Source organism: Elephantulus edwardii, unplaced genomic scaffold (genome assembly GCF_000299155.1).
Source record: "Elephantulus edwardii isolate Elephantulus edwardi_28Jun2011 unplaced genomic scaffold, EleEdw1.0 scaffold00226, whole genome shotgun sequence".
NCBI classification, from domain to species: domain Eukaryota; kingdom Metazoa; phylum Chordata; class Mammalia; order Macroscelidea; family Macroscelididae; genus Elephantulus; species Elephantulus edwardii.
This window is the reverse complement of record NW_006399976.1, coordinates 2,148,757-2,172,182: the sequence shown is the minus strand read 5'-3', so window position 1 is coordinate 2,172,182 and position 23,426 is coordinate 2,148,757. Positions and strand designations below refer to the sequence as shown.

The following is a 23,426-nucleotide window of genomic DNA, read 5'->3' as shown; positions in this document are numbered from 1 at the left end:
TGTCGACAGCCACCGGTCGGAGCTCTGGTGGTGCAGTTCACGGGGTGTTGTGCTGCCAACCCAAAGGCCACACTTCTCTGACGGTTCAGATCCACTAACAACTCACACCACGTGAGAAAGAGAGACAGTCTCCTCTCGTGCACATTACAGTTTCTGAAAACACACTGGAGGGTCAGCTATGAAGTCAGTTCCAACGGGACAGCAAGGTTGTTATTATCCGCCATTGAGTCGACTACGACTCATAGTGACCCTGTGAACCCTACCCTATCTATCCTGAGCCAATCTCACTGTGTCTGACACACTGACCCCCAGGACCCCAGTCACTGTGTCAGTCTGTCTCATCCGGGGTCTTCCTCTCCTGTGCTGTCCCTCCACCCTCCCAAGCATGATGTCTTTCTCCAAGGACTAGTCTCTCCTGGCAACATGTCCAAAGCATGTGAGACAGAGCTTCAAAATCCTTGTCTCCAAGGAGCAATTTGGTTTCACCCTCTCCAAGACAGACTTGTTTATTCTCTTGGCAGATCATGGTATGGTCAATACTTTTCTCCAGCACCACAACTCAAAGGCATTGCTTCTTCTGTCATCCTTAGTCATTGTCCAGCTCACTGATGCACGGCAAGTAATTGCGAAGACCATGGCCTGGATTAGATGCACCTTAGTCTCTAGGCTGAGAGAGAAAACAATAAGAGTAACTACAATTGTGGCAGTGCCCGTACTCTTCAGATGGTGCAAAGGCTGAGCCTGTGGAGCCCCTTGGTGCCTGCTGAGTGAATGAGGGAGTGAATGCACACTCTAATGTCAGCTCCTCTAGAGGGTGCTCCAGACAGAAGGGCTGCACATGCAAAGGCCCTGCGGTAGGAATGGTAGCTTCATGACTGGGGAACGGTGGAAGGAGCCCTGACATAAGGGTGAGGTGTGTGTGTGTGGGGGGGGGTATTAGCAGGAGGCTTGAGTGAGAGAAGCCGTAGGTGCTGACAGACAGTGGTGGTTCTCAGCAGGTGGGAAGGATGTCGGGGCCTGGGTCTGGCCTGGCCTCCAAGGATTCCTCTTCATCCCACTCAATCAGTGCATTGATTTTGTCACCCCGTGAGCTCAATGGGATGAAAGGCATAAGGGGCAGGAGAGAGGAGAGGGACAGAGATGTTGAGATGGTGAGAGAAAGAGTGGGTAGAAGGGTGAGCTGAAGAGCTATAGGGGAAAAGAGACAGAGGGAGGGAGACAGGGAGACAGAGACAGAGCCACAAAGAGGCCTGGTGAGAGTTTAAGAGAGGAAAAATCAAGAGAGAGAGACGGGCAGAGACACAGCAACACAGGGGCAATGAAAGGAGAAAGAATGACCTGAGACAGACAGACAGAAAGACAGTTACTCAGAGGAAGACCAAGAGAAGAGGACAGAGGCAGAGACCCACCAGGTGAGAGTTACCCACCAGGTGAGAGTGACCCACCAGGTGAGAGTGACCCACCAGGTGAGAGAGACCCACCAGGTGAGAGAGACCCACCAGGTGAGAGTGACCAGCGAGATCTGAGCAGAAGCAGAAGATGGGAGGGGTCTGGGGAGACCGCAGAGTGGGAGGGTGAGAAGCACAGGAGACCCTCAACCTTCCAGGGCCCTCCCCCTCATACCTCCACCCCAGATCCTGCCACGTGCCCCTTCCCCAAGGCCACCCTGAAGCTTATGGGGCCAAGTCACCAGGTTAAAATAGAAACGGCTGGGCCTTTATGTTCTTTTTTTTTTCCCTTGAAGAAAATCCTAAGCCCAAATAAGGCGAGGGCTGGGAAGGCCGGTGAGCCGCCAAGTCTGCTGCTGGGCTGCTGGGCGGGCGAGTGGTGGCTGGCCCGGCTGGGCAGGAGGCGGCACCCAAGGGGGTTAAAAGGCCGCTCCTCCACCCTCACCTCACACTCGGCCCGCAGCCCCACCGCCGCCATGGAGGCCATCAAGAAGAAGATGCAGATGCTGAAGCTGGACAAGGAGAACGCCATCGACCGCGCCGAGCAGGCTGAGGCCGACAAGAAGGCCGCCGAGGACAAGTGCAAGCAGGTGAGCCGAGCTGGGCCACCGCGGGGTCTCAGCCCCCTCTCTGGGCACCTGGGACTCGGGCAGGATGACTAGTCAGGGGCATAGAGTCGCCAAGCCTTGCAGATTGAGAGAGGGGACAACAGGTGCTGCCACCACTGGGAACCAGGGGAGCCAAATGGGTTTGAGAGAAAAAGGACAATGAGAGATGGAGAAGCACTGTGGGAGCAAAGGGGGGTGTCTGTGGGCGTGCAAGTGAGTGAGAGACAGCGTGTGTCAGGGTGAGGGGACCAGTCGGAGGGGGTACACATTCAAGTTGATGTATGTGTGTGTCTGTCTGTGTGTGGGTGTGCAAATGAGTGACATTTGCATGTGTCGGGGTGAAGGGACTAGCTGGGGGGTTGTACACTCAAGTTGGGGTGTGTGTGTTCAAACTGAAGAGTCAGAGTGTGGAGAGGTAAAGGTGACAGAGAACACGCAAACAAGGAGAGGTGACAGAGGGCAAATGACAAGTGATGTTTATGCATATGCAGAAGGAAAAGGCGGGGTATTTGTGTTTGCACATATGTGTGCAAAATTGGCACCAGAGTACGTGTTTAGTGTCTGTCAAGATGAATGTATGTGCTGGCATGTGTGGGTATGTGTAGGCTTCTGTTAGGGAGAGAGAAAGAGTGTGTGTGTGTGTGTGTGTGTTTTGAAGTCAATGAATTTGTGTTGCAGCATCCATTGGAACAGATGTGTCTGTTGGGATGAATGTCACCTGTTTAGAACAAAGTGAGTGTGTGCGTCAGAGTGTGTAGGTGTGTGAATCGTGTGAGCACAAGTGTTGTGTGCCTGTGCGTCTATTGGCACATGCGTGAGCGTGTCTGTGGGGTAAGTGTGTGTGTTGGCATATGTGATGGTGTATAACTGTTGAAGTGAGTGGTGTTGTGTCAGGGTAAAGGAGCATTTCTGGTGAAGTATGTCTGTGTGTTTTTGTCTTAGGATGAGTCAGCGTGTTGCAGTGTGTGGTGTCGATGAGTGTTGAGTGAGTATGTATGCATGGTGGGTGAGTGTGTGTATCCACTGGCATGTGAGGGTCTGTGTGTGATGAGTTTCTGTGTGTGTGTTTGTGTGTGTGTGTGTGTGTGTGTGTGTTGGAATGAGCATGTGTCTGCTGGAGTATTGTCTGTATGGGAGTGCTCACAGCGTCTGTGTGTGGTAAGATGAGTTTGTGTGTGTGTCAAGATGAAGATGGAGGCCTAGGGGCCAGGGGCCAGGCTGCGGAGGAGGCAGATACCCTCGGAAGGCAGAGGGCAGGAGTTCAGTCCCCCAGGACCTATGGCATAAAAACTCACAGGCCTTGAACCCAGAGCTCAGGGCTAAGATTCCGGCACTGGCAGTCAGGGCTCCAGGGAGCTAATGGAGGGCACAGGGAGAGACTTGGGCTGAGCAGAAGTCAGTGGTCATGGGCCTAGATGACCAGAGCAGCCAGGGGGAAGGATGCAGGGAATCCTGCCTGTCCTTTAGCTCCCTGCTCCCCACAGGCTTCCCCACACACTGGAGCCAAGCACCCAGCCCTCAGGGGCTTCCAGGGCTCAGATAAGCCCTGGGAGACACCCAGTTGGTGGCAGTGATGCCCAGCCCAGCCGGGCGCCAGGCCAACCCTCAGGGTAAAGCTCTGAGCACAAGCAAGTTCCATTCAAAGCACAACTCTGCCACCAGGCCACCTGGAACAATGTCTCAGAGCCTCTGTGTGGTTCTGAGTGCAGAGTGGTGACAGAGGCACCTCCCCAGTTGAGTGGGGGGATTAGGGGTGGCCCTGCTGCAGGTGGAACCCTTGGCTCCACACCTGGAGCCTGGCCCAGAGTGAGCACTCAATCAACCCAGAGTTGTTTCCTGCCCCACCTGACTTCCCTATTGGGCCTCTCCATCCCCCAATGTCCTGAGGCTGCCCTAAGCACTGGGCTGGTGACACATTCACACCAGCCAGCTCCGCCCCAGCACTCTGCCACAAATTCCCCTCCCTCCCCTGTGAGCACAGACGCCCATCCTGTAGGGGACCAGAGCTGCCAGTTTTCAGTCATCATGACTGACTTAGAGATTTAGAGGAAAGCAAGTAATTCTCACTAAAATGTGAGTGGCCGATATAATCTTCCACGCCTATTGCATATTCAGAATGGAAGGTTTTTCAAAAGCCTTCAACTGGCAATATGACCAAGGAGGGGCAGGCAGGAGGGTCCTCCAACCCCCAGCTGTATTTTCATTTTGTCCCTCTTTTTCATAAAACTAAGTAGAAATGAACCTTCAGTGTTTTCATCTGTGAAATGGGGGCAAATGGTCCTTTCTGACCACTAGGACAGAACTCAAAACGGTAGGGTCCAAAGCACAAAGTAGAGAGGGCTCATCTTCCAACATCAGGTGGCCCATCCTGGCTGGAAAACAAGGCAGGAGGCAGTAAGAGCCTTTCTCTGCAGCAGCCAGCCTGACCCCCGGGGACTCTGAAGCAGTGTTCCAATTCCAACTTTGCCTGTGCAGTGTGGGAACGGCACGGGAAGCCCAGCTCACCCTTCCTGCCGCTCCCCTCCTGGCCAGGGATATCTGTCCCCACTGGCCTTTAACCACACATCCTGCCACAGCCCAGCCCAAAGGCCCCATTTGTAAGGACAAAGGCGTGTGTGGTCTGCTCCTCCTGGCCATTTTACAGATGAGGAAACTGAGATCCAAAGGACAGTGACTTGACACTGACTCACTGAGCTCTCTGAGAGTCAGGGCCAGGCTCCACCTCCCAGGCCAGGTCTCCCCCACTTCCAGGGCCAGGCTCTCCAAGCAGCGTACACCCAGCGCGTAGGACTCAGAGAGAGGTGACAGACAGGAGGCTGACTCACGCCACTCTCCTTCGTTCCCATGCCTGGCTTGCTTTCACTGATGGATTAGAGGCTGGGGCGCTTACTCATCTGACAAACTTCCCACTCTGAGTATGGACTCAGCCCCATGCTGGGTGATAATGTGCCTGCTGTGAACCTCAGCCTTGGGCCCAACACTCAGCACCCCAAGGCTAAAGAAGTCAGTCACAGGTATCCCCAAGCTCAGTGGTCAGGGTGGGGACAGACAGAGGACCACGGGCAGCCTCAAGCAGTGGTGAGGCCTCTGCCCGGGGCAGGGGGTGCTGAGGCCAGGGTGACCAGGGTCAGTAGGAACCCCCTCAGCAGAAAGTAGGGAACAGTGGACACACCATGTGTAACACTCAAGAGAACCAGCTTTGCGGTCTGTCAGCCGGGGGATCAAATCCTCAATCATCATGGCTCTGGGCAGGTCCCTCCAAGAGGCTCAGGAAGACAGTATCTTAATGTATTTGGTATTTTCCTTGCACTTAACTACTAACTTGTAGGGAGCTCTGGTGGCCTAATGGTAAGAAACTGTTGCAGTCCCCAAAGCATGCGGTTCAAATCCACCAGCTGCTCCACGGGAGAAGGATGGAGAAATTCCTCCTGTGAAATTTATTCCACTGAAAACCCAGGAGGGTAACTGTAACTGGAGGGTCAATTACAGGTCAATTCTGACTTGACAGCATACAATAACTAAAAGGTCAGTGTTTCAACCTCATCCCACAGTGCCAAAGAAAAAAGACTTGGCAATCTACGTCTGGGAAGATGATGGCCAAGAAAACCCCCATGAAGCAGTCTTAACTCTGTAACATACAAGCGGCCACCATGGGTTGGAGTCAACTTAAGTGCAGTGGGTTTGCTTTGGGGTTTGGCTCATTTTAAAAACTTCGTAACACCCTGCCCATCCCATCCATCCCAGTGCCCAGGCCAACGTCCCTGCCCAAATGTGGCCAGAAAAATTTCCAAGACCCCAACCCATGCTTCTACCCTGATAAGCCCATTGCTGACAAGCGTGCCCTCACCCTTACGTGGTGATGATCATATTGAGCTGAGTAAGGGCTACTCCCACAGCGTTGGAAGACAGTCAGGTGACGTCAGGGGAGTCAACTGGCCTGAGAGCACCTATAAGGAAATGGCTCATGTGTCCTGGGGAGGGGGTGTTTAGAGACAGCTGAGGGGCTGGGGGTGGGGAGTGTGGTGGGGGTGTGAGGGTGTGTAGGTGTATGTGTGTGTATTAACTGAGGCCACAAGATAGGACAGGCAAAGTGGGGAGTCAGGTCCCTGGGCCCCCAACTAGAGGTCAATGTCAGACCACATAGATTCTGACTTTGGCATGAGCTGTTCTGCTCTCCTTGAGCTGGGCCTACCACTCCCCTCAGCCACCAACTGTACGTGGAACAGGAGGGTAGATGGCCCTTGAGGCCTCTGGACAGACTAGCCTTCCTCACTATCTGAGGCACCCTAGCTAGGGATTATCAGGGGGCATCTCCATGACTTTAGCTGAATCCCACCCCAAACCCAGCCTCAGCTGCCACCCCTGGACCCTCTAGCTCAGCTGGACACGTGGCAGGCTCCTCTGAGGGAGGAACCCTTTAAAGAATCTGTTCCAGTCTGTGCACCAACTCACAGAGTCACACAGCACCGGGCACACTGCATCGAGGACTCTGTACCTAGTACATTAGCCTGGTCCCTGCACCTACCACAACCTGAATATCATCTTAGGTCAATGGACAACCCAGACTCAGAGTTGGGTTTCCATGTCTCGGGCACAAGGCCCCTTTGGGTAAGGACTGAATAAAGCAAGCAAGGGCGGAATCAGGAGAGTAGGCCTGGCGTGTGGATGGGCCAAAGGCTGATGTTCAGAGCACTGGGTTCAAGTCCTACCTTGTGTGACCTCAGAAAGTCACTTTGCTTCACTTTTCTCTGGGCTTCCTGCTGAGGAGAAGGCAGGAGGAGTTTGAAGGGGGCTGACTGCCACCCTGGAGAACCAGGGGTCAGACCACCAGAGTCACAGCTAGAGCAGGTGGGCCACATTGGACTTGGGCTTGATCACTCCAGTAAGTATGGCCACAAGGGTGGGGAAGGCTCCCTGAGCTGACTTTTAACCTGTGTGGTGGAGCCGACTGGGCGATGGGCTCTGGTATCTGTATCCCTCAAACGTGAGTTTCCTAAAGAGGGGTAAAGAAAAAAAAAAAAGGGGCAGACCCTTTGGATAAACAAAATGTTTATCGGAAGGCTAAAAAGTTAGGGGAGGGAGGAAACATTTTCATTTCAACACAGGCCAATACACAAAGATTTTAAAAAAATTAACCAGGGCCTTCAAAAAAAGTGGTCTTTGAGGGGTAGACCTCTTCTAACCAAGCCCCCCACCCCAGCCCTGTATTGAGGTCTAAGCCTCTCAGTCCTTTGATGTAATCTGGAGCCAGTCAGAATGAATGCCTGAGGGTGATCGTCTGTTTGAAGCCGAGAAAGAGCAGATATATGGATAAAAATATTATTTAGAAAGTGTCTGAGTGTGAGTGTGTGTGTGTGTGTGTGTGTGTGTGTGTGTAAAAGAGAGAGATAGAAGAGGAGGGGTGAGATGGGAACAGGGGCATGCCTATTGGGGCATAGACTGGAGATAAAAATGGGGAGACAAGGTTCAGGGTTCCAAAATAAATCCTCCTTTCTGCTGAACCCCAAATCACGTAGAAGCTGCTTCCTTCTCCCAAACTGGAATACAAAACTTAACATTTTCAGAAAATGTGTAAGGGTCTCAGTTACGTCTCCCAAAATTGTACAAAGAAGTTGCATTGCTAACCAACGGCTGTGCCTCTCTGGCGGTTCAAATCCACCAGTGTCTCTCTGGGAGAAAAATGGGCAACTTCCTTCTGTGTGATTTACAGTCTCAGAAATCCAACAGAGAGTCAGCAATAGGTGGATTCCAACTCACTAGAAATGGGTGAAAAGGATAAGAGCTGGTGCGCAGGTCATAGGACCAGGAAAGATGGGGATGATGAAACTATTATTACTCTGTGGTTGTCAGTTGCCATGGATACAATTCAAGGGCTACAGAGCAGAATACTCCTCAGGGTTTACTGGTTTTCTGAAAGGCTGGGGAGTGTTGGTCTGCGCTCCCTCCTTGCCTTCATCGTTTGCGTTTATATCATTCCGAAAGGACAAAGGCTCCTCTGGCATCACGTCCTCATTCAAAAATCACACGATTGAAATTAACTAATATCCTTAGAATAAAATGGAGTCAAGGTGTGCCAAGATTAATTAGCTGTGCGGTTGCCTGTCCAGAAGGATGTTACATGGCAGTATCGGCAGGGTGAGATGATGGAACTGTCTCACCACATTGACAACCCATCAGTCCCCACAGCCACATCACACCACATAGGGTTTTTATGGAAGTGGATCACCAGGCCTTTCTTCCAGGGTACCATTGGGTAGTTTGAACTGATAATTTAAGTTAGCAGTGGAGATCAACAACAACATAGTGAAAGCTCTGTTGGCCTAGTGGACAGAAAGTGATGCTATCAAGCCAAAGGTGGGTGATTTTAATCTGTGGTCCTTTTAATTGTTTTTAGTCAAACATTCTCCTAAGTGGCATAGCACTGGTCTGTCCATTTGCTGTACAGAGGTAACTCATGGTTGCTGTGATACTAAACACTGTGACACTGAAGTGTCAAATGTGATAATGGTTACCCACAGTGGACAGTGTTTGGTGGAGCTCCCCGATTAAAAGAAGCCTGGAAGCAGGAGTAACATCCTCTTCTGAAATGGCTTGCCTCCTGAAACTCTATGAACTTGGAGAAACAAAGTTATACAAGTGTTCAGGTCTTTTGTTCATAGGGTCGCTATGAGTCATCTACAACTCAATGGCACTTAACAACAACAGTGAAGATCAAACAATTTTTGATACCTAGGGAGCTCTGGTGGCCTAGCGGCAAGAAGCTGTGCTGCAATGCCAAAGTCACATGGTTCAAGACCACCAGCTGCTCTGTGGGAGGACAGGCAATCTCCTCCCTCCCGTGTGATTAACTGCCTCTGAAAACTCACTGAAGGGTCAACTATGGGTCGGTTCTGACTCTATGATACACAACAACAACAGGGAGCTTGAAAAATAAGATTAACAGGGACTAGTTCACAGTGGGGTGCAACAATGGGCTTAGGCACAGCAGAGACTGTGAGAATGGCACAGGTTTGGGGCAGAGCTCCTTTCCATTGTACCCAAGGTTGCTTTGAGTCTGAGCTGATTGGATGGCACCTAGCTGGCAAGAGATACTATTGCATGGAGCCAGTGGTGGCTTGTGTGGGGCTAACAAAAAGTCCAAAGTCCGAATCCACCAGGCTGCTCACAAGCGAAAGAATCCCTGGATGGCAGTGGGTTTAGTTTGAGAAACATTACTGTAAGGAGCCTTGGTGGCATAATAGGTATGCTGCCAACAAAGGCAGCAGTTCAAACCCACCCAACGACCCTGAGGAAGAAAAGACCTAGTGATTGGCTTGCATAAAATTTATAGCCAAGAAAAAACTCTGGTGCAATTCTACTCTGTCACAGGCATCACTAAGGGCCAAAATTGATTTGAGTCACAACACAGACTAAGTAGGAGTCCCTAGATCTACACGTGCTTAAGCGTGTCACTACCACATGAAAGGCTCGCGGGTCAAACCTACCTAGAGGTACCTAGAGGAAATAAAACCTGGGGACCTGTTTTCAACTTTGAAAACTGGGCAGCACAGTTGTCCTTGGCGACGTGAGGTCTGTAAGAATTAGGCTCACTCTAAAGGCAACTAACAGCAACAATCAATTGTTATTGTTATTCTATTGTGATTCCCTGTTTTACAGACGAGGAAAACTGAGGCCCAGTGAGAGAGACTGGGGGATTGTGAACATGGGGGACATTTCTGTGCGGCAGAGAGTTGTCCCCCCGCCTGACACGCTCCCCCATCTGTTACCAGGTGGAAGAGGAGCTGACGCACCTCCAGAAGAAACTGAAGGGGACAGAGGACGAGCTGGACAAGTACTCCGAGAACCTGAAGGACGCTCAGGAGAAGCTGGAGCTGACAGAGAAGAAAGCCTCCGACGTACGTGCGCAGTAATGGGGCGCGCGCAGTAATGGGGCGCGCGCGGCAGGGTCGGCCGGGGCCAGGCCTGGAGGGCGCGCCCGAGGGAAAGGAGGAGCTTTCCCGGCGCTTTCTCCAAATATGTCCCGAATCGGGGCCTTCTCCAGCAGCTGCGGCCAGCGGTGCAAACGTCAGGCCCGCCCCCGCGGTGTGACGTCGCCCCGGCCGCGCTGACCTCACCCCGACGGCGGCCCGGCCGGGGGGCGGGGACGGGCGGGGGTGGCCGGCGTTGCAAAGGCTGGCGGCCGGGACGGCGGTGCTGCAGCGTCGCCGAGCCCAGCCTGCACCCCTCGTCCCGCCGCGTCCCGCCATGGCCGGCCTCAACTCTCTGGAGGCGGTGAAGCGCAAGATCCAGGCCCTGCAGCAGCAGGCTGACGAGGCCGAGGACCGCGCGCAAGGCCTGCAGCGCGAGCTGGACGGCGAACGCGAGCGGAGAGAGAAAGTGAGCGCGCGGGATTCCGGCATCCCTGCACCCTCCTTGGTCCCACCACCCCGGCCCCGGCCCTACCACCTCTGGATCCTTGTCCCGGTTCCTCCATCCCCGCAGGCCTCGGTGCACCGCGCATTCCAGGACCCCGCGATCCCGTCCCTGCGCCCTTTTTGCGTCTGCAACCCTGCGCTCCCCACCTGGAGCCTCCGGGCCGGGGGCCCCTCGATCCCCGCCCTGGCGCCCCCAACTGGTGTTCCCTTCGTACTCTTTGCGCGCACTCCTCACCCCCTGGCTCTCTGTGCCTGGGGACCCCTTCTCAGAGCACCAACTACCGCCCGATGCCCCCACCTGGGACCCCTCCCAGTGCCCTCATGCACCCGAAGCCTGGTGCTTCCAGATCCCCTTGTCCCCTGGTGACTCCTTTTGCCCTGGCTCCGGGACGCTCTACCCCACGCCCCTGCTTTCTTCCTTTCTCCGGGCCTCGCCCGATTCCCGCGCTCACCCCCCACCGCCAGCTTGTGCGCTCTTCCCCCCACCCCGGGCCTCGCCGGGCCCCTTAGTCCCGCGGCAGCCGCCCATCAGGGCCGCAGCGAGACCCCTAGTCCGCAACAGTTCTCACTCCCGGCCTAGGGTGCCGGCGCCGCGGTCCGGCAGGGCAGGGCCGGCCGGCGGGAAGTGGGGGGAGGGGTGGGATGCATGATCGGGGTGGAGGGACGCCCCAAGCGCGTCGGGATCCCCCCTCCCAGCCTGGGGCGCAGGGTGGAGGGAGAGGGGACGCCGCGCCGCCATTGTGTGGGGCTGGGCGGCCTCAGCGCACGGGGGCGGCTCACTTTCGGGCTCTCCCGCGCGCGCCTCGGCTCCCGCGGAACTTTCCTGGGCGCGGCGGCGGCGACGTGTCCTCCGCGGGCTGGCGGGAGGGGGGCGGAAGTCCTGCCCGAGCAACCAGCCAGCTTGTCCCCTCCTGGCTTGTCCCTGCGGGGACTAGGACTGGAGGATTTTCAGTAACTAGCTTGGGATCCTCCACCCACGCTCAGCTGAACCCCTCCTGTGTGCCAGAGACGAAAAGGGTTGAGTGAGGGGCCTCGACCTCTGCTCACTATTCCTACTGTCCCTCTACACAGAGGGTCATACCTGTGCTGGAGACATAGCTGGGTGTTAGCCCCATCTGGTATCCTCCCCTCACATCATATTCGGCTCCCCTCCTGTAAAGTAGGGGTGCCTACCTCTTGGGCCATAGATACCTGGGGGCAGGTACAAGTAGATGCTCAGGTAGTGCTTTTTTACCTCAGAGCCCACAACCTAATTGGAGGGGTGCACAGATGAGGTTTGGGGTGTGGTTAATGTTAGGGGATGTTTCTAAGCTCTGTTATGGGACCAAAACAGGAAAAGAGGTCTCAGAATGGGCGTTTGGGGTAGGGTTTTGAAGAATGACTAGGAGTTTGCTGAGTCAAGGGAGTGACTCAAGCAATGCTTTCAAAAGCAAGGAAGCTGGGAAGTTGGAAGCCTAGAAGCCCTGGAAATGGGATATTGGAATTCCTGGTAGGGATTAGGAAGGGAAAATGGGCGTTGCAGAGGAGTATGGACAGGTCTTGGGAAAGCAGAGGGCCATAAATCCTCTCTTCCCAAAATTATTGGGCAGTTAATCCTATAAGGGCCGTTTTGGCGAGAAGAGGCCTTAGAAAGTCATCTGCACCTCCAAACAGTAGCTGGTTTGGCCTCACACACACAGCGTCCGTCTGATCTCATCCCAAGCTGTGTCGCTGGAGGACAATTACTTCAGCTTAAAAATGGCCTTTAGTTGTGTGCCAAAGCTCAGTAATGGGACAGGCCAGTTGGGAGGAAAGAAGTGCTTGGAAAGTTTAGGACTTCTTAAAAACTTCCTTCTACAAAGACGCCTTTTTTCTGGGCAGGAGAGGGGAAGCTGGGAGAAGGTTTCTGGGCAAAGGAACTGAGGCCAGAGGCAAAAAAAACCCCTGTGAGCCGGCGTGTGGCAGACTTCTGGGGCGGCCTCCCAGCAGCTGGTTTCGTTTAGATTTTTGTGTGATTAACCGACATCTTCCTGTTCCTTTGCCACATGTATCTAGCAAGCCTCTTTTACCTTATAAGGGAAATCCTTTGTAGCCTGTGGAAGGCTTTGATTGCAGGAAGAGGCGGGGCCTGGAGTGACTAGCAGTGACAAGCATTTTTTCTCAAATACATATATGTACAGTTTGAGAAGAAGGGGAGAGTGTGAGAATACAGCACAAATGGTTAAGCACTTGACTATTAGCGGAAAGGTTAGCGGTTCGAATCCATCCAGATGCGCCTCCCAAGGCAAGGTACCAAGGTCTACCTCTGAAGGGTCAGAACCCTGAAAAGTCAAGCAGGTTTAGCCTATTCATTTGGGGTCCTGGTGAGTCACCGTTGACTCAGTGGTATCTAGTGATGACACTTCTAGAGTAGAGCCTTCCAGCCTGGGTAAGATAGAAAGAAAACAAGTATTTTCTACTATAGAGAGTGACAGGAAAGTTTCAAGACTTGGAAAAACAAGGCAGTCTCTTCAATTTCTGGCTTTCACAGGCTTCGCTCATACACACTTTCTCTCTCTAAAACCTACAAAACCTGTTGCCATCTAGTGAATTCCAATGCATAGCGAACCTGGAGGACAGAGGCCTTAGGGTATCTAAGTGGCCTAGTGGTAAGAAACTGCATTGCAATCCCAAAGGCATGTTGTTCCAATCCATCCGCTGCTCCAATCCACCCGCTGCTCCACAGGAGATAGATGGGCAGTCTCCTCCTGTGCGATTTCCTGCCTCTAAAAAGACATTGAAGGGTCAGCAATGAGTGGGTTCCAACTTGGTGGCACACAGCAATAGCTATTTGTTTTGTGAGTGGTGTGTGTGTGTTTGTGTGTGTGTTTTGAAGCACGCTGCCACATCCTTCTCTGTGCCTCAGCAAGTGGGTGGATCTGAACTGCCAACCTTTTGGTAGGTGGTCAGATTCTTTAACAATTGTACCAGCAGCGCAAGTGTACACACACACACACACACACACACTCATCTCAGAGATTGCAGACGGTTTAAAATATGCCAAAAACAGAGCTGCCAAACCTCAGAATTGCCTCCAGAAGAGGTAGCTCCCTTTTATTTTTTTAAAGATAACTCATAAGGACAAATATTGTATGGTGCCACTGTTGCAAAATGGGACTGATATCAGGGTGGGGGTAAGACTGAGGAAAACTGGATAAATTGTGTATACTGCACTGAAACAGATGAGGAGTGAATAATTTAAAAACAATATATGATAGGGTATTATGGTTATCACAAGAGTCCACAATTAAGTGCATAGTGGAATGTACTTGGGGCGGTCGGAGGGGTGCGGGGGGATTGTGTACCAGGGAGGCAGTGTTTCTTTTACTTTTGAAAGAGAGGAGCGAACTGGGGGCTGGGGGGGCTTGGCGGGGAGAGAAGTGCAGCAATGAATGAATGGAAATCCAAAATCTCTGTAAATGCTCATTAAAATTATTTTTTTTTTTAAGATAACTCATTTATCAAGCACTTTAGTGTGTGATCTTAAGAATCCGTTTCTAAAAGGACAAGCTTCCTCTTTAATGTGGTAAAAATGTTCTGAAATTAGATAGCGATAGTGGTTGCACAACCTTGTGGCTATACCAAAAACCTCTGGAAGGAGAAAAATGAATTCTTGCCCCCTGATGGTGCAATTGAATGGGCAGACTTAAGGATCATTTTTTTTTAAAAGGCGCTCACTCATCAGCAGGAGGAAATGGGGGGCTATTTCTTACAATAGCTGGTCTTCCACACTTACTGCTGTGGAGTTGGAACTAATAGCTGGTCTTCTGGAAGGTTTTCAGAAACTGTGAATTGCAAGGGAGGAGATTTACCATCTTAATCCCAAGCAGCAGCTGGTGGATTTGAACTGCCCATCTTTGTGTTGGGAGGGCAGCTCTTCATACTAGGCCACTGGTAACAAAACGTTGACCATTTCAGTGGTCCTCATTGACTACGGCTCAGGGACGTTAAATGCGTTCACCATGCTGTTTGACCATCAGCGGCCCAAATTTCCCTTCACCCTTATTGGAAGGAATCCCTGGGTTGGCTACATGTCAGCCGGTGGTTTTAATGGAGTTTCCGAATGGATATTTTCGAGGAGTTTTTGATTCAGAACACCTGTCCTCTGACTTGTAGTTCCCTGATTCTCCACCTTTGGTTTTCAACAGCTCTGAGCCCATGCTATTTTGCGGGGAGGGCTCTATAAATTTAAAGGGCAGGTGAGAGAAGAGTTTCCTCACTCATCTGTGAGAGATTCTTGCTTGTCTTGATACAAAAAAAGCTAGTGGTACAAATGATTTCAAATCACCTTCTAGCCTAAAGGTTGGGGGTTCAAACCTCTATGAATTAATAGTTACCTTGTTGGCCAAACTGGTCTGGAGTTTTTGTTTTTCTTTTCTTGTGTGGTGTTTGTTTTGGGGGGAGAGTGTTGGTATGTACGATACACCCTTCCATGTTGCATGGAAGAAAAGCCTGGAAATGTGCATCCGTAAAGTTCCTGGTGCTCCCTTGTCCTCTGTAACCCGTGGGTGGGGCCACCATGAGTCAGAGTGGGCTTGATGGCCATGGGCACTGTGACTTGAACAGAACCCTCTCTTCTCATGTCTGCGGACTCTCGTTTGATTAATACCTAATATTCCATCTTTTTTGTGGCTAACTCATCTAGTCTCAAACCCCCTCAAACTCAGGGTGCAGGTTCAGAAAAAGGCACCCTAAGCTGAGGGTAGCAGGAGACCAATTCTGTGGTCGTGAACAAACCCCTTCATTTAGCTGAGTCTTTCAGTTGTTCCTGTCTGCAAAAGGGGTGAGATACGTGAACTGAACTATAACACTGATGATAGGAGCTACTGCCTTTGGTGTTCCAGGAAGAATCCCTGGGTGGTACAGTCACTGAAACACTCAGTTAACAAGCAAAAGATTGGTAGTTCCAGACCACCCCGAGACCCTTCAGGAGAAAGGTCTGTTTCCGAGAAGATGACACCGGGGAACACCGTGTTGAACGCACTTTTGTGCTCACACATATGGGGTTGCTGATGAGTCAGAGCTGATTTGCTGGCAGCTGGTTTGGTTTGTTGGGGGGTTTTTGAGTGTGGACCAGGCACCATAGTACGCCTTCCACTGTACGCCTTTTGTGTGTGTGTGTGTGTGTTGGTTTGGTTTGTTGGGGGGTTTTTGAGTGTGGACCAGGCACCATAGTACGCCTTCCACTGTACGCCTTTTCTACTGAGAAAGAAGAGTCGTTCAAGCAAAAACAGTGTGCCCAGTGCCACATGGGCTCAGAGAAGCCACGCCAGGGTCCTGATCCATGTCTCTGCATTGGTGCACTCTGCCGCGTCGTCTATCCTGCGGGTGAAAACATCTGACCAACCAACACCCTCCAGACACCAGATAGATACCTCCTCTCCGCCTGGGAACGGGCTGTCTTTCCTTTGTCTATTTTTTTTGTCTCATCACCTCTCTCCTCTTGGCCCCCGATGGCCAAGATTTAACTGAGACACCAGTTTTATTTTGGTGCACAGCACACTCGCCAATGGAATGGGGTCTGCACGCTCCAGTGGCCTTGATTACACCCTCCGAGCTGTACGACTCTCCTTCGTAAATGCAGTGCCCTTCTCAGCGACAAAGTGTTTCCTTGCAGCCCTCCCTCCACTCCTGAAAACCACTCATAAGCTTTGGATTCTGGTTATTTGCATTTTTTCATGTACGTGAAATTGTACGTCCTTTTGCGACTGACTGTCTTCACTTAGTGTAATGCCTTCCGTGCATCCGTGTGGGGTCAACAGCAGGACTCCTGTTCTGTCCAACTGTGTGATATGCCATTGGATGAGTATTTTGCATTGTGTTTATCCATCAGTTCATCCTTCGGTGGACAGTATGGCTGTGTCCACCTCTTGGCCCTTGTGGCAAGCACTGCGTTGACCCTGGGCGGAGCCTGGTTCAGTCTGCATTCCTGCCTTCACTTCTGGGTAGTCAAGATCACTAGCTCATATGATAACTGTGTTCTGCTGTGTGAGAAACCACCAACCTCTTTTCTGTGGTGGCTGCACCATTTTGTATTTCTACCAGCAGCGGGCGAGGGTTCCCGGTTTTTCCACCACCTCATCGACTCCCATTTTCCACTGGTTTTTGTTAGTTTTTTCATCATTGCCACTCTGATACGCCTTCAGTGGTATCTCATAGTAGCTTCCCATAATGTTTGTTTTTTTTTTAACCACTCAATGATCTTTTTTGGTTGGTTATTTTATGAAAATACACGCAGCAGAGCATACATCAACTCAGCAATTTCTACATGTGTGATTCCCTGATACTGATTCCTTCTTTAAGTTATGCCACTTGTCATCCTATTCCAAATTGTTTGACCATCATCAGCACAAACTCACTGCTCCTGTCAGCTTCTCATCTGACCTCTCAAGTTACTGTTGCCGAAGTTTTGTGCTCATGTAGATTCTTTAAGAGAGTGTAATGTTCACGACAGACATTCTTTTCTAATTCAGTTAAACTATTTGTTTGGTTTATAGATGATTTCAAGGGATAAAAATCTTTCCATTTAAAACGAAAGAATCCCTTAGGAATTAGTTTGGGGGTTTATCCAGCCTCAATAGCTCTAGGAAGTCTGGATTCCATTAGACTATGAGGTTCTGTTCCGCATTTCCACCCTTTTGGTCAGAATTCTTCTATAGAATAAGGATCTCATATTTTTTCATTTGCTTTGTCCTTCAAATAGTTGTGAAGAGACCCTCTATGGCAGGGTAAACTGGATCGCCAATGGATTTGCTCTCCAGGGACCCAGGAACACTGTACCCACCATGCACTTTACAGGGAAATGACCGCTATTTGAGTCTGTTACAAGTTACTGGAAAAGTCAGCACTGTTGTCTTGAGCCGGTGGTGTGCTCCTTGTTTTTCTCTTTGTTGACCTGACCTCCCATCCTGTACTAGGACACACCTTTTGTTGTTTAAATGACAGATGTTTCCTGGCATTTGGGGAGGATAATCATTCTGGAAATTCATACTCTCTTTCTAGAAAAGAGTGTGACTGCCTGGGTTGCTGGATGGGCTTTGGGGAGGAAGCGAATTTGCCCAGGGTAGAAGGGATTCCATTGCTGACTGTCCTGTTCTTAACTGGCTGCCTTCCTCCCACCCAGGCTGAAGGTGATGTGGCAGCTCTCAACCGACGCATCCAGCTGGTGGAGGAGGAGCTGGACAGGGCTCAGGAGCGCCTGGCCACAGCCCTGCAGAAGCTGGAGGAGGCAGAGAAGGCTGCTGATGAGAGTGAGAGGTAAGACCCCTTGGGATCCAGTGGCTTCTTTGCTTTCAGAAAATGCGAATCATATGTCTGATCTAAGGACCTCTGGTGGCATAAGGCGTAACATGGGGTTGCTAAACAAAAGGTTGGTGGTTCAAATCCATTAATCATTCATTCCAAGAGAGAAGGATGGGCAGTCTTCTGAAAAGGTTTACAGCCTTGGAAACTTGATCGAGGGTTGCTGTGAGTCAGAATCCACTTGATGGAAAGGTTTGGGTTGGTGTGGCTGACCAGAATGAAAGTTGGTAAGATCTACATTTTGTTCTCTGACACACACACACACATGGGCTGCCTTCAAGGCTGAGTCTGGTTCCCAAGTAAACACCAGGTGGCTGAGATGAGAATCCCAACCAAGGTATGGGTGTTAATGTCCATTCCACCTCATTGTGTTGTACACAGAAGACTCATCCACAGTGTTGGTAACAGTGAAAGAGGTTTTCATGAATTACTCAATGACAACAGGTTAAGTGTGTGATGACTGATGCTCCTTGGCTTGAAAGCAAAGAGGGAAAAACTTTCCACATGGGCTGGGCTTTAGGCCGCTAGACAATGAATGGATCAGGCTCTTAGTGCTGCTGTAACAAATAACACAAATTTTAAAGTGACTTCAAAGTTGTTGGACTTATTTTTGTCACTGGTCAGGAGGCTGGCTATCTGAATTCAGGTCACTGGCTCTGAGGAAAGGCTCACTCTCGGCTCTAGGGGAAGGTCTTTGCTTTTTCCGCTTCTCCTCCTTCGTCCCTTGTTGATCTCCCAGAGGCATCAGGCATTCCGTCTATGCTTACTCTTTACTGTGTCCATTCTGCTCCTTTTCCAGAAATGATGAGGTTTATTTAGAATATGCCCCGAACAGCTATGGCATCACTGTTAACATAACAAAGAGAATCATATTCTCAGATGCCAGTTGCATCCATAGATGAAGAAGTTTGGATTTACAAGCACCTCTTTGGGGCCGGGTTTACACCATAAGGAGCCCAAGTGGTGCAGTGGTTCCACGCTCGACTCTTAACCAAAAAGATCATCAGTTCTAACCCACCAGCTGCTCTTTGGGAGAAAGCGTGGTAGCCTGCTTTCTTAAAGATGGCAGCCTTGGAAACACTATGTGGGGCAGTTCAGCTGTGTCCTCTAAGATCATTGTAAGTGGGAACTGTTTCTGGTGGTCAGTGGGGTCCTTGTGTGGTAACATGTGGGCCAGCCAGTAGCAAATTGTATCCACTATGTGACCCTGTGGCCAAAAAGATAAACAGATATGCCTTGGAGAGGGTGCAGCCGAAATGCTCTTTGGAGGCAAGGATGATGAGACTTCACCTCACATACTTTGGACGTGTTGCTAGGAGGTACTATTTCTTGTAAAGGAACATGATGCTGGGAAGGGTGGAGGGTTGACGAAGGAGAGGAAGACCCTTGAGCCAAGTGGATTGACGTGACTGTTGCAGCATGCTCTTGTGTATCAGGAAGTATGAGGACTTGACAGAAATGCGACCCTGCCACACTTCTCATTGGACCTGTCTCTGCAGTCACCTTGCCTGTTGTCAGGGGCCATTGAATCGAGTCAGACTCATAGAGACCTTATTAACAACAGATCTGAACCCTGTCCTATCCTGTGCCAGGCTAACCATCTCTGATAGATACCCTTGAACCTATTGCTGTAGTCACTAATGGAGGTCTTGCTCTCTTTCACTGACTTTCTGCCCTTCCAGGCATGATGTCCTTTTCCAAGGAATAGCCTCTCCAAAGCTTTGCCATCCTTGCCTCCAGGGAGCGCTTGTGCTGCCCCTTTTCTAAGACATAATTCATCAAGCCTGACCTCTTCTAGAAGGAAGGAATCTTTTCTGACTGTGGTGTTGGAATTGTAAGCTGGAGATAAAAGAGCAAGTAGAGACTCTTGGAGTCTGGTGGAGTTGTTCCCCTGGTGTCTTAATTTCCTAGTGCTGCTGTAACGGAAGTACCACAAGGGGGGTGGCCTGTTGAACAGAAATTTATGTACTTCAAATTCAGGAAGCTGGGAATTCCTGTTCAAGGTATCAGATCTAAGGGCAGGCCCTTGTCGCTTTCAGCTGTTAAAAAGGAAGAGTTCCTCAATTCTGTGCACGCACCTCGACTCTGTGCCCATTTCTCTCTGTCTAATGGATTCTTAGGGCCCTCCCAACACAAATGTGACCTCACTAACATAACAAAGAAAAGCCCCTTTTTCCAAATGGGATCTCTTCAGTCACTATCACCATTGAGTGGTTCTGGTCCTAAAAGACACAGCAGAACTGCCCCATGGGGCTTCCAAGGCTGCGAGTCTTTACCTCAGCAGACTGCCAGTCTCTCTCCTGGAACAACTGTTGAGTTTGAGCCACCAGCCTTGTGAGTGCCAGTGGAGCACTTGACCTCTGTGCCACCAAGGCTCCTTCCACAGATAGAGGAGTTAGAACAAATGTTTTGGGGACACAGTTCAACCGATAACAATTTTTTTAAAAAATAAAGTATTCCTTCTATAGTGAATGAGCCAGGGCAAGGGACCCGAACCCCAGTGCAGATTCCGCTTCAGCGCCTCGGTAGAGGGAGATGGTGGCTAGCAGGGCAGCCTGGCAATTAATATGTGAGGACCCAAGAACAGGGAGGTCACAGTTGTGCTGGCTGGTATCCTAGCTGCTGGCCATGGTGTCAGTCCAACAGGTCCAGCCAAATGTCTCACTCGAAGGATATCCCAATGACATCCTAGGAAGGCCACTCACTAAATTGCACACTGTCACCACAGGGAACACAGCTGTGTTGGAGACTGCTGTCTTCAGTTGGTCCCTGGGTGGCACAATGGTTTGTCATTGGCTGCCACTCTAAAGATTAGTGGTTCAAACCCGTTCTGCGGCTCCACGGGAGAAGGTTCTGACATTCTGTTTCCATTAAGATAAGAAGCCTTTGGAGCTATTCTGTTCTGGAATATAGAAGCTTGCTGTCAGCTGGAACTGGTATGATGGCAAAATGGGTTTGGTACAAAGGATGCTGCACTTGGAAGAGGCGGATTGAGATTCAAGCACCCCACACTGCTTGCTGTGTGGACAGACCACTTTGATATCTGAGCCCTGCAAAGGGCTTGTCGAGAACAGACATCTTGGCGTGTTTACTCGCTTGCTCTCAGAGTGAGGCCTCGTGCCAGACCAGAGGGTGTGCTGACAGTTTCCTGAGCGCTGTGTGACAGCCCAAAGGGACGTCCTGGATGGCAGGAAGTGTGTGTTCCTGTGCTCTGTGCTCCACACATTCTGATAGGCTAGCCTCTTCAGCGCTCTCTGATGCTATCTGAAGGGGCATCACTTGTGGCAAAGTGGTTAGGGCTGGGCTGCAAGCTGAAAGATTGTTAGTTTAAGCAGGCCCCGAGGTGCATCAGAAGTAAGGTCTGGTGATGAAATACCCCAAGGTCGAGCTCAAGACCGATGAAGAGGATGGCTCGGGCCCGGGCAGCATTTTCTTCTGTCTCCATGGGGTTGCCAGGAGTTAAGGCCAACTCAGCAGCAGCTGGCAACAACCACAAGGCCTGAGGGTAACCTTCCCGAGCCTCAATTTGATCATCTGTGAAATGGAGCCAGTGTGCCTTCTCCCAGGGCGGTAGTGGCAGTGAAGGTACATAAAACAGTGTCTGATAGTGGTGAGCATCTCAGTCTCCCAGTGCTGCTGTCACACAAATGCTACAAATGACTGGTCTTAGAGAAAGTTACTTTCTCACAGTTCTGGAGGATCGAGATCAGTGTTCAGGGCCCCCATTCTAGGGGAAGGCCTGTCTCTGTACTGGGGGGAGGTCCTGAAGCCCCCATATTTCTTGCTTCTTTGGTGATCTCACGTAGCACCTCGCTTCCCCCCATTAGCCTGTCTCTGTGTCTAGACTGTGGAATATCCCTGGTTGGCATAAACATGTGAACACTTGATTACTGGCCCACAGGTCAGCAGTTCAAACTCACCCACAGACACCTTGGAAAATCATCCTAATGGTCTGCTTCTGAAAGGTCCCAGCCCTGAAAACCTGACAGAACAGAGTCCTGTTCTTTCACGTGTAGGGTCATGAGGACTTAAACCGACTCAGCAATAACTAACAAAGGGTCAGTGCTGTTCCTTACAACTCAGGACTGATGAGATTTAGGACCCACCCTAATACAATCTCTGATGCGGCCTGTTAAGGTAACAAAGAAAACCCTGTGTTTCCAAACGCAGTTACATCCACAGGCATAACTGGAAGGAATCCAGCATGTTTGGGGATTGCACCATTCAATCCATAAACAGCAAACGTGAAGTGGACGCCTGGCTCTCAGGCCTGTGGAGCACGGGCAGTGTGGGGTGGCCGTGGTCTTGATGAACTTGCTTCTTGCAGAGGCATGAAGGTGATAGAGAACCGGGCCATGAAGGACGAAGAGAAGATGGAGATCCAAGAGATGCAGCTCAAAGAGGCCAAGCACATCGCCGAGGAGGCTGACCGCAAATACGAGGAGGTGCGCTGGGCCAGCAGATGGCGGGGACAGCGGGGAAGTGGGGAGGAAACGGGGCTGCTGATAGGGAACGCCTGGGCCTCTTGTCGGAAGCTCTTGATGAGGTCAGCTGTCCTTCTGCGGCTACATCTGTTTTTCCAGAGTCAGCCTCTTGGCTGGAAAACTGTACCTTCCATGGGGCCAAAGGTCCGGGGCAGCTCTCTGTCTGCTAGGGAAAACAAACTGATCAGATCACTCATGTGCATCAGCGGGAGGTTTCAACAGCCCAAACCAAAGACACCAGACTGGGGCTATCCAGCTGATTCTGACTCATGGCAACCCCATGTATTCGAGAGGAGAACTGCTCCAGAGAGTCTTCTTGGCTTTATGGAAGCAGATCATCAGGCCTTTCTTCCTCAAGCCTCTGGTTGGGTTCAAACTGCCTACCTTCACCTTCACACCTGACCACAAACCGCTTGCACCCACAGATCTTCTTCTGACAGCACAGTGTGACGGAAATTGAGACACCCTGTCCTCGGCCACAAATCTGCAGACCAGGAACCCAGCCCCTCTTCCTGTGCCTCCCTGGGCAAGCTCTTCTCCCTTGGCCAGAATTTCATTTTCTCCAAGGGTCCCTAGTGATGGCAGGCGGTTGGCCGCCACCTGGAGGTTTCAGGTTCCCCGGAGGCAGCTCAGAGAATGATGTGGCAATCAGTACTCCAAATGATTAGCCCCTTAAAAGCCCTATGGAAGGGAATCCGTGGGTGGTGCAAATGGTTTAAAGCACTGGGCTTACGGAAAGACTGGCAGTTTAAACCTACCCACAAGTGCCACGGAAGTAAGGCCTGGCAATCCATTTTTCAAAAGGTCACAGCCTTGGAAAGCTGATGCAGCAGTCTTACCCTGCACACATAGGGTTGCCATGACTTCAGACCTCAAGGGAAATATGATAGCAATGCAACAAAGGATGGGGCTGGGGGAGACCCAGCCCCAGGACTCCCTGAGTTGAGGAACCAGCAAGACATCCTGGTTGCAGATGGTCTGGGCCTGAGGCTATGCTGTCTGCAGGGAGACCTCCTACAAGTTGGGGTGTTGAGGGTCAGGCTCAGCCCAACCTTTCTGTCTCTGCAGGTAGCTCGTAAGCTGGTCATCCTGGAGGGTGAGCTGGAGAGAGCGGAGGAGCGTGCCGAGGTGTCTGAACTGTGAGTGGCAGAA

At 51.1% G+C, this 23,426-nt stretch overlaps 1 protein-coding gene across 5 annotated transcripts in view; it reads left to right on the top strand.

Annotated features, from left to right (window-relative positions):
* The first annotated feature begins 1,924 nt into the window (after positions 1–1,924).
* The window catches only part of TPM4 (tropomyosin 4), a 32,662-nt gene continuing 11,160 nt past the window's right edge, over positions 1,925–23,426 (top strand). For 2 of the 5 annotated variants that reach the window (XM_006898288.1, XM_006898289.1), the window contains exons 1-5: positions 1,925–2,038; positions 9,826–9,951; positions 17,612–17,745; positions 22,118–22,235; positions 23,343–23,413. In XM_006898288.1, the coding sequence (XP_006898350.1) occupies positions 1,925–2,038; positions 9,826–9,951; positions 17,612–17,745; positions 22,118–22,235; positions 23,343–23,413 (563 nt within the window). Of the gene's footprint in view, positions 2,039–9,825; positions 9,952–10,227; positions 10,433–17,611; positions 17,746–22,117; positions 22,236–23,342; positions 23,414–23,426 lie in introns of those variants that run through there. The other 3 variants (XM_006898290.1, XM_006898291.1, XM_006898292.1) reach the window with 2 other exon arrangements.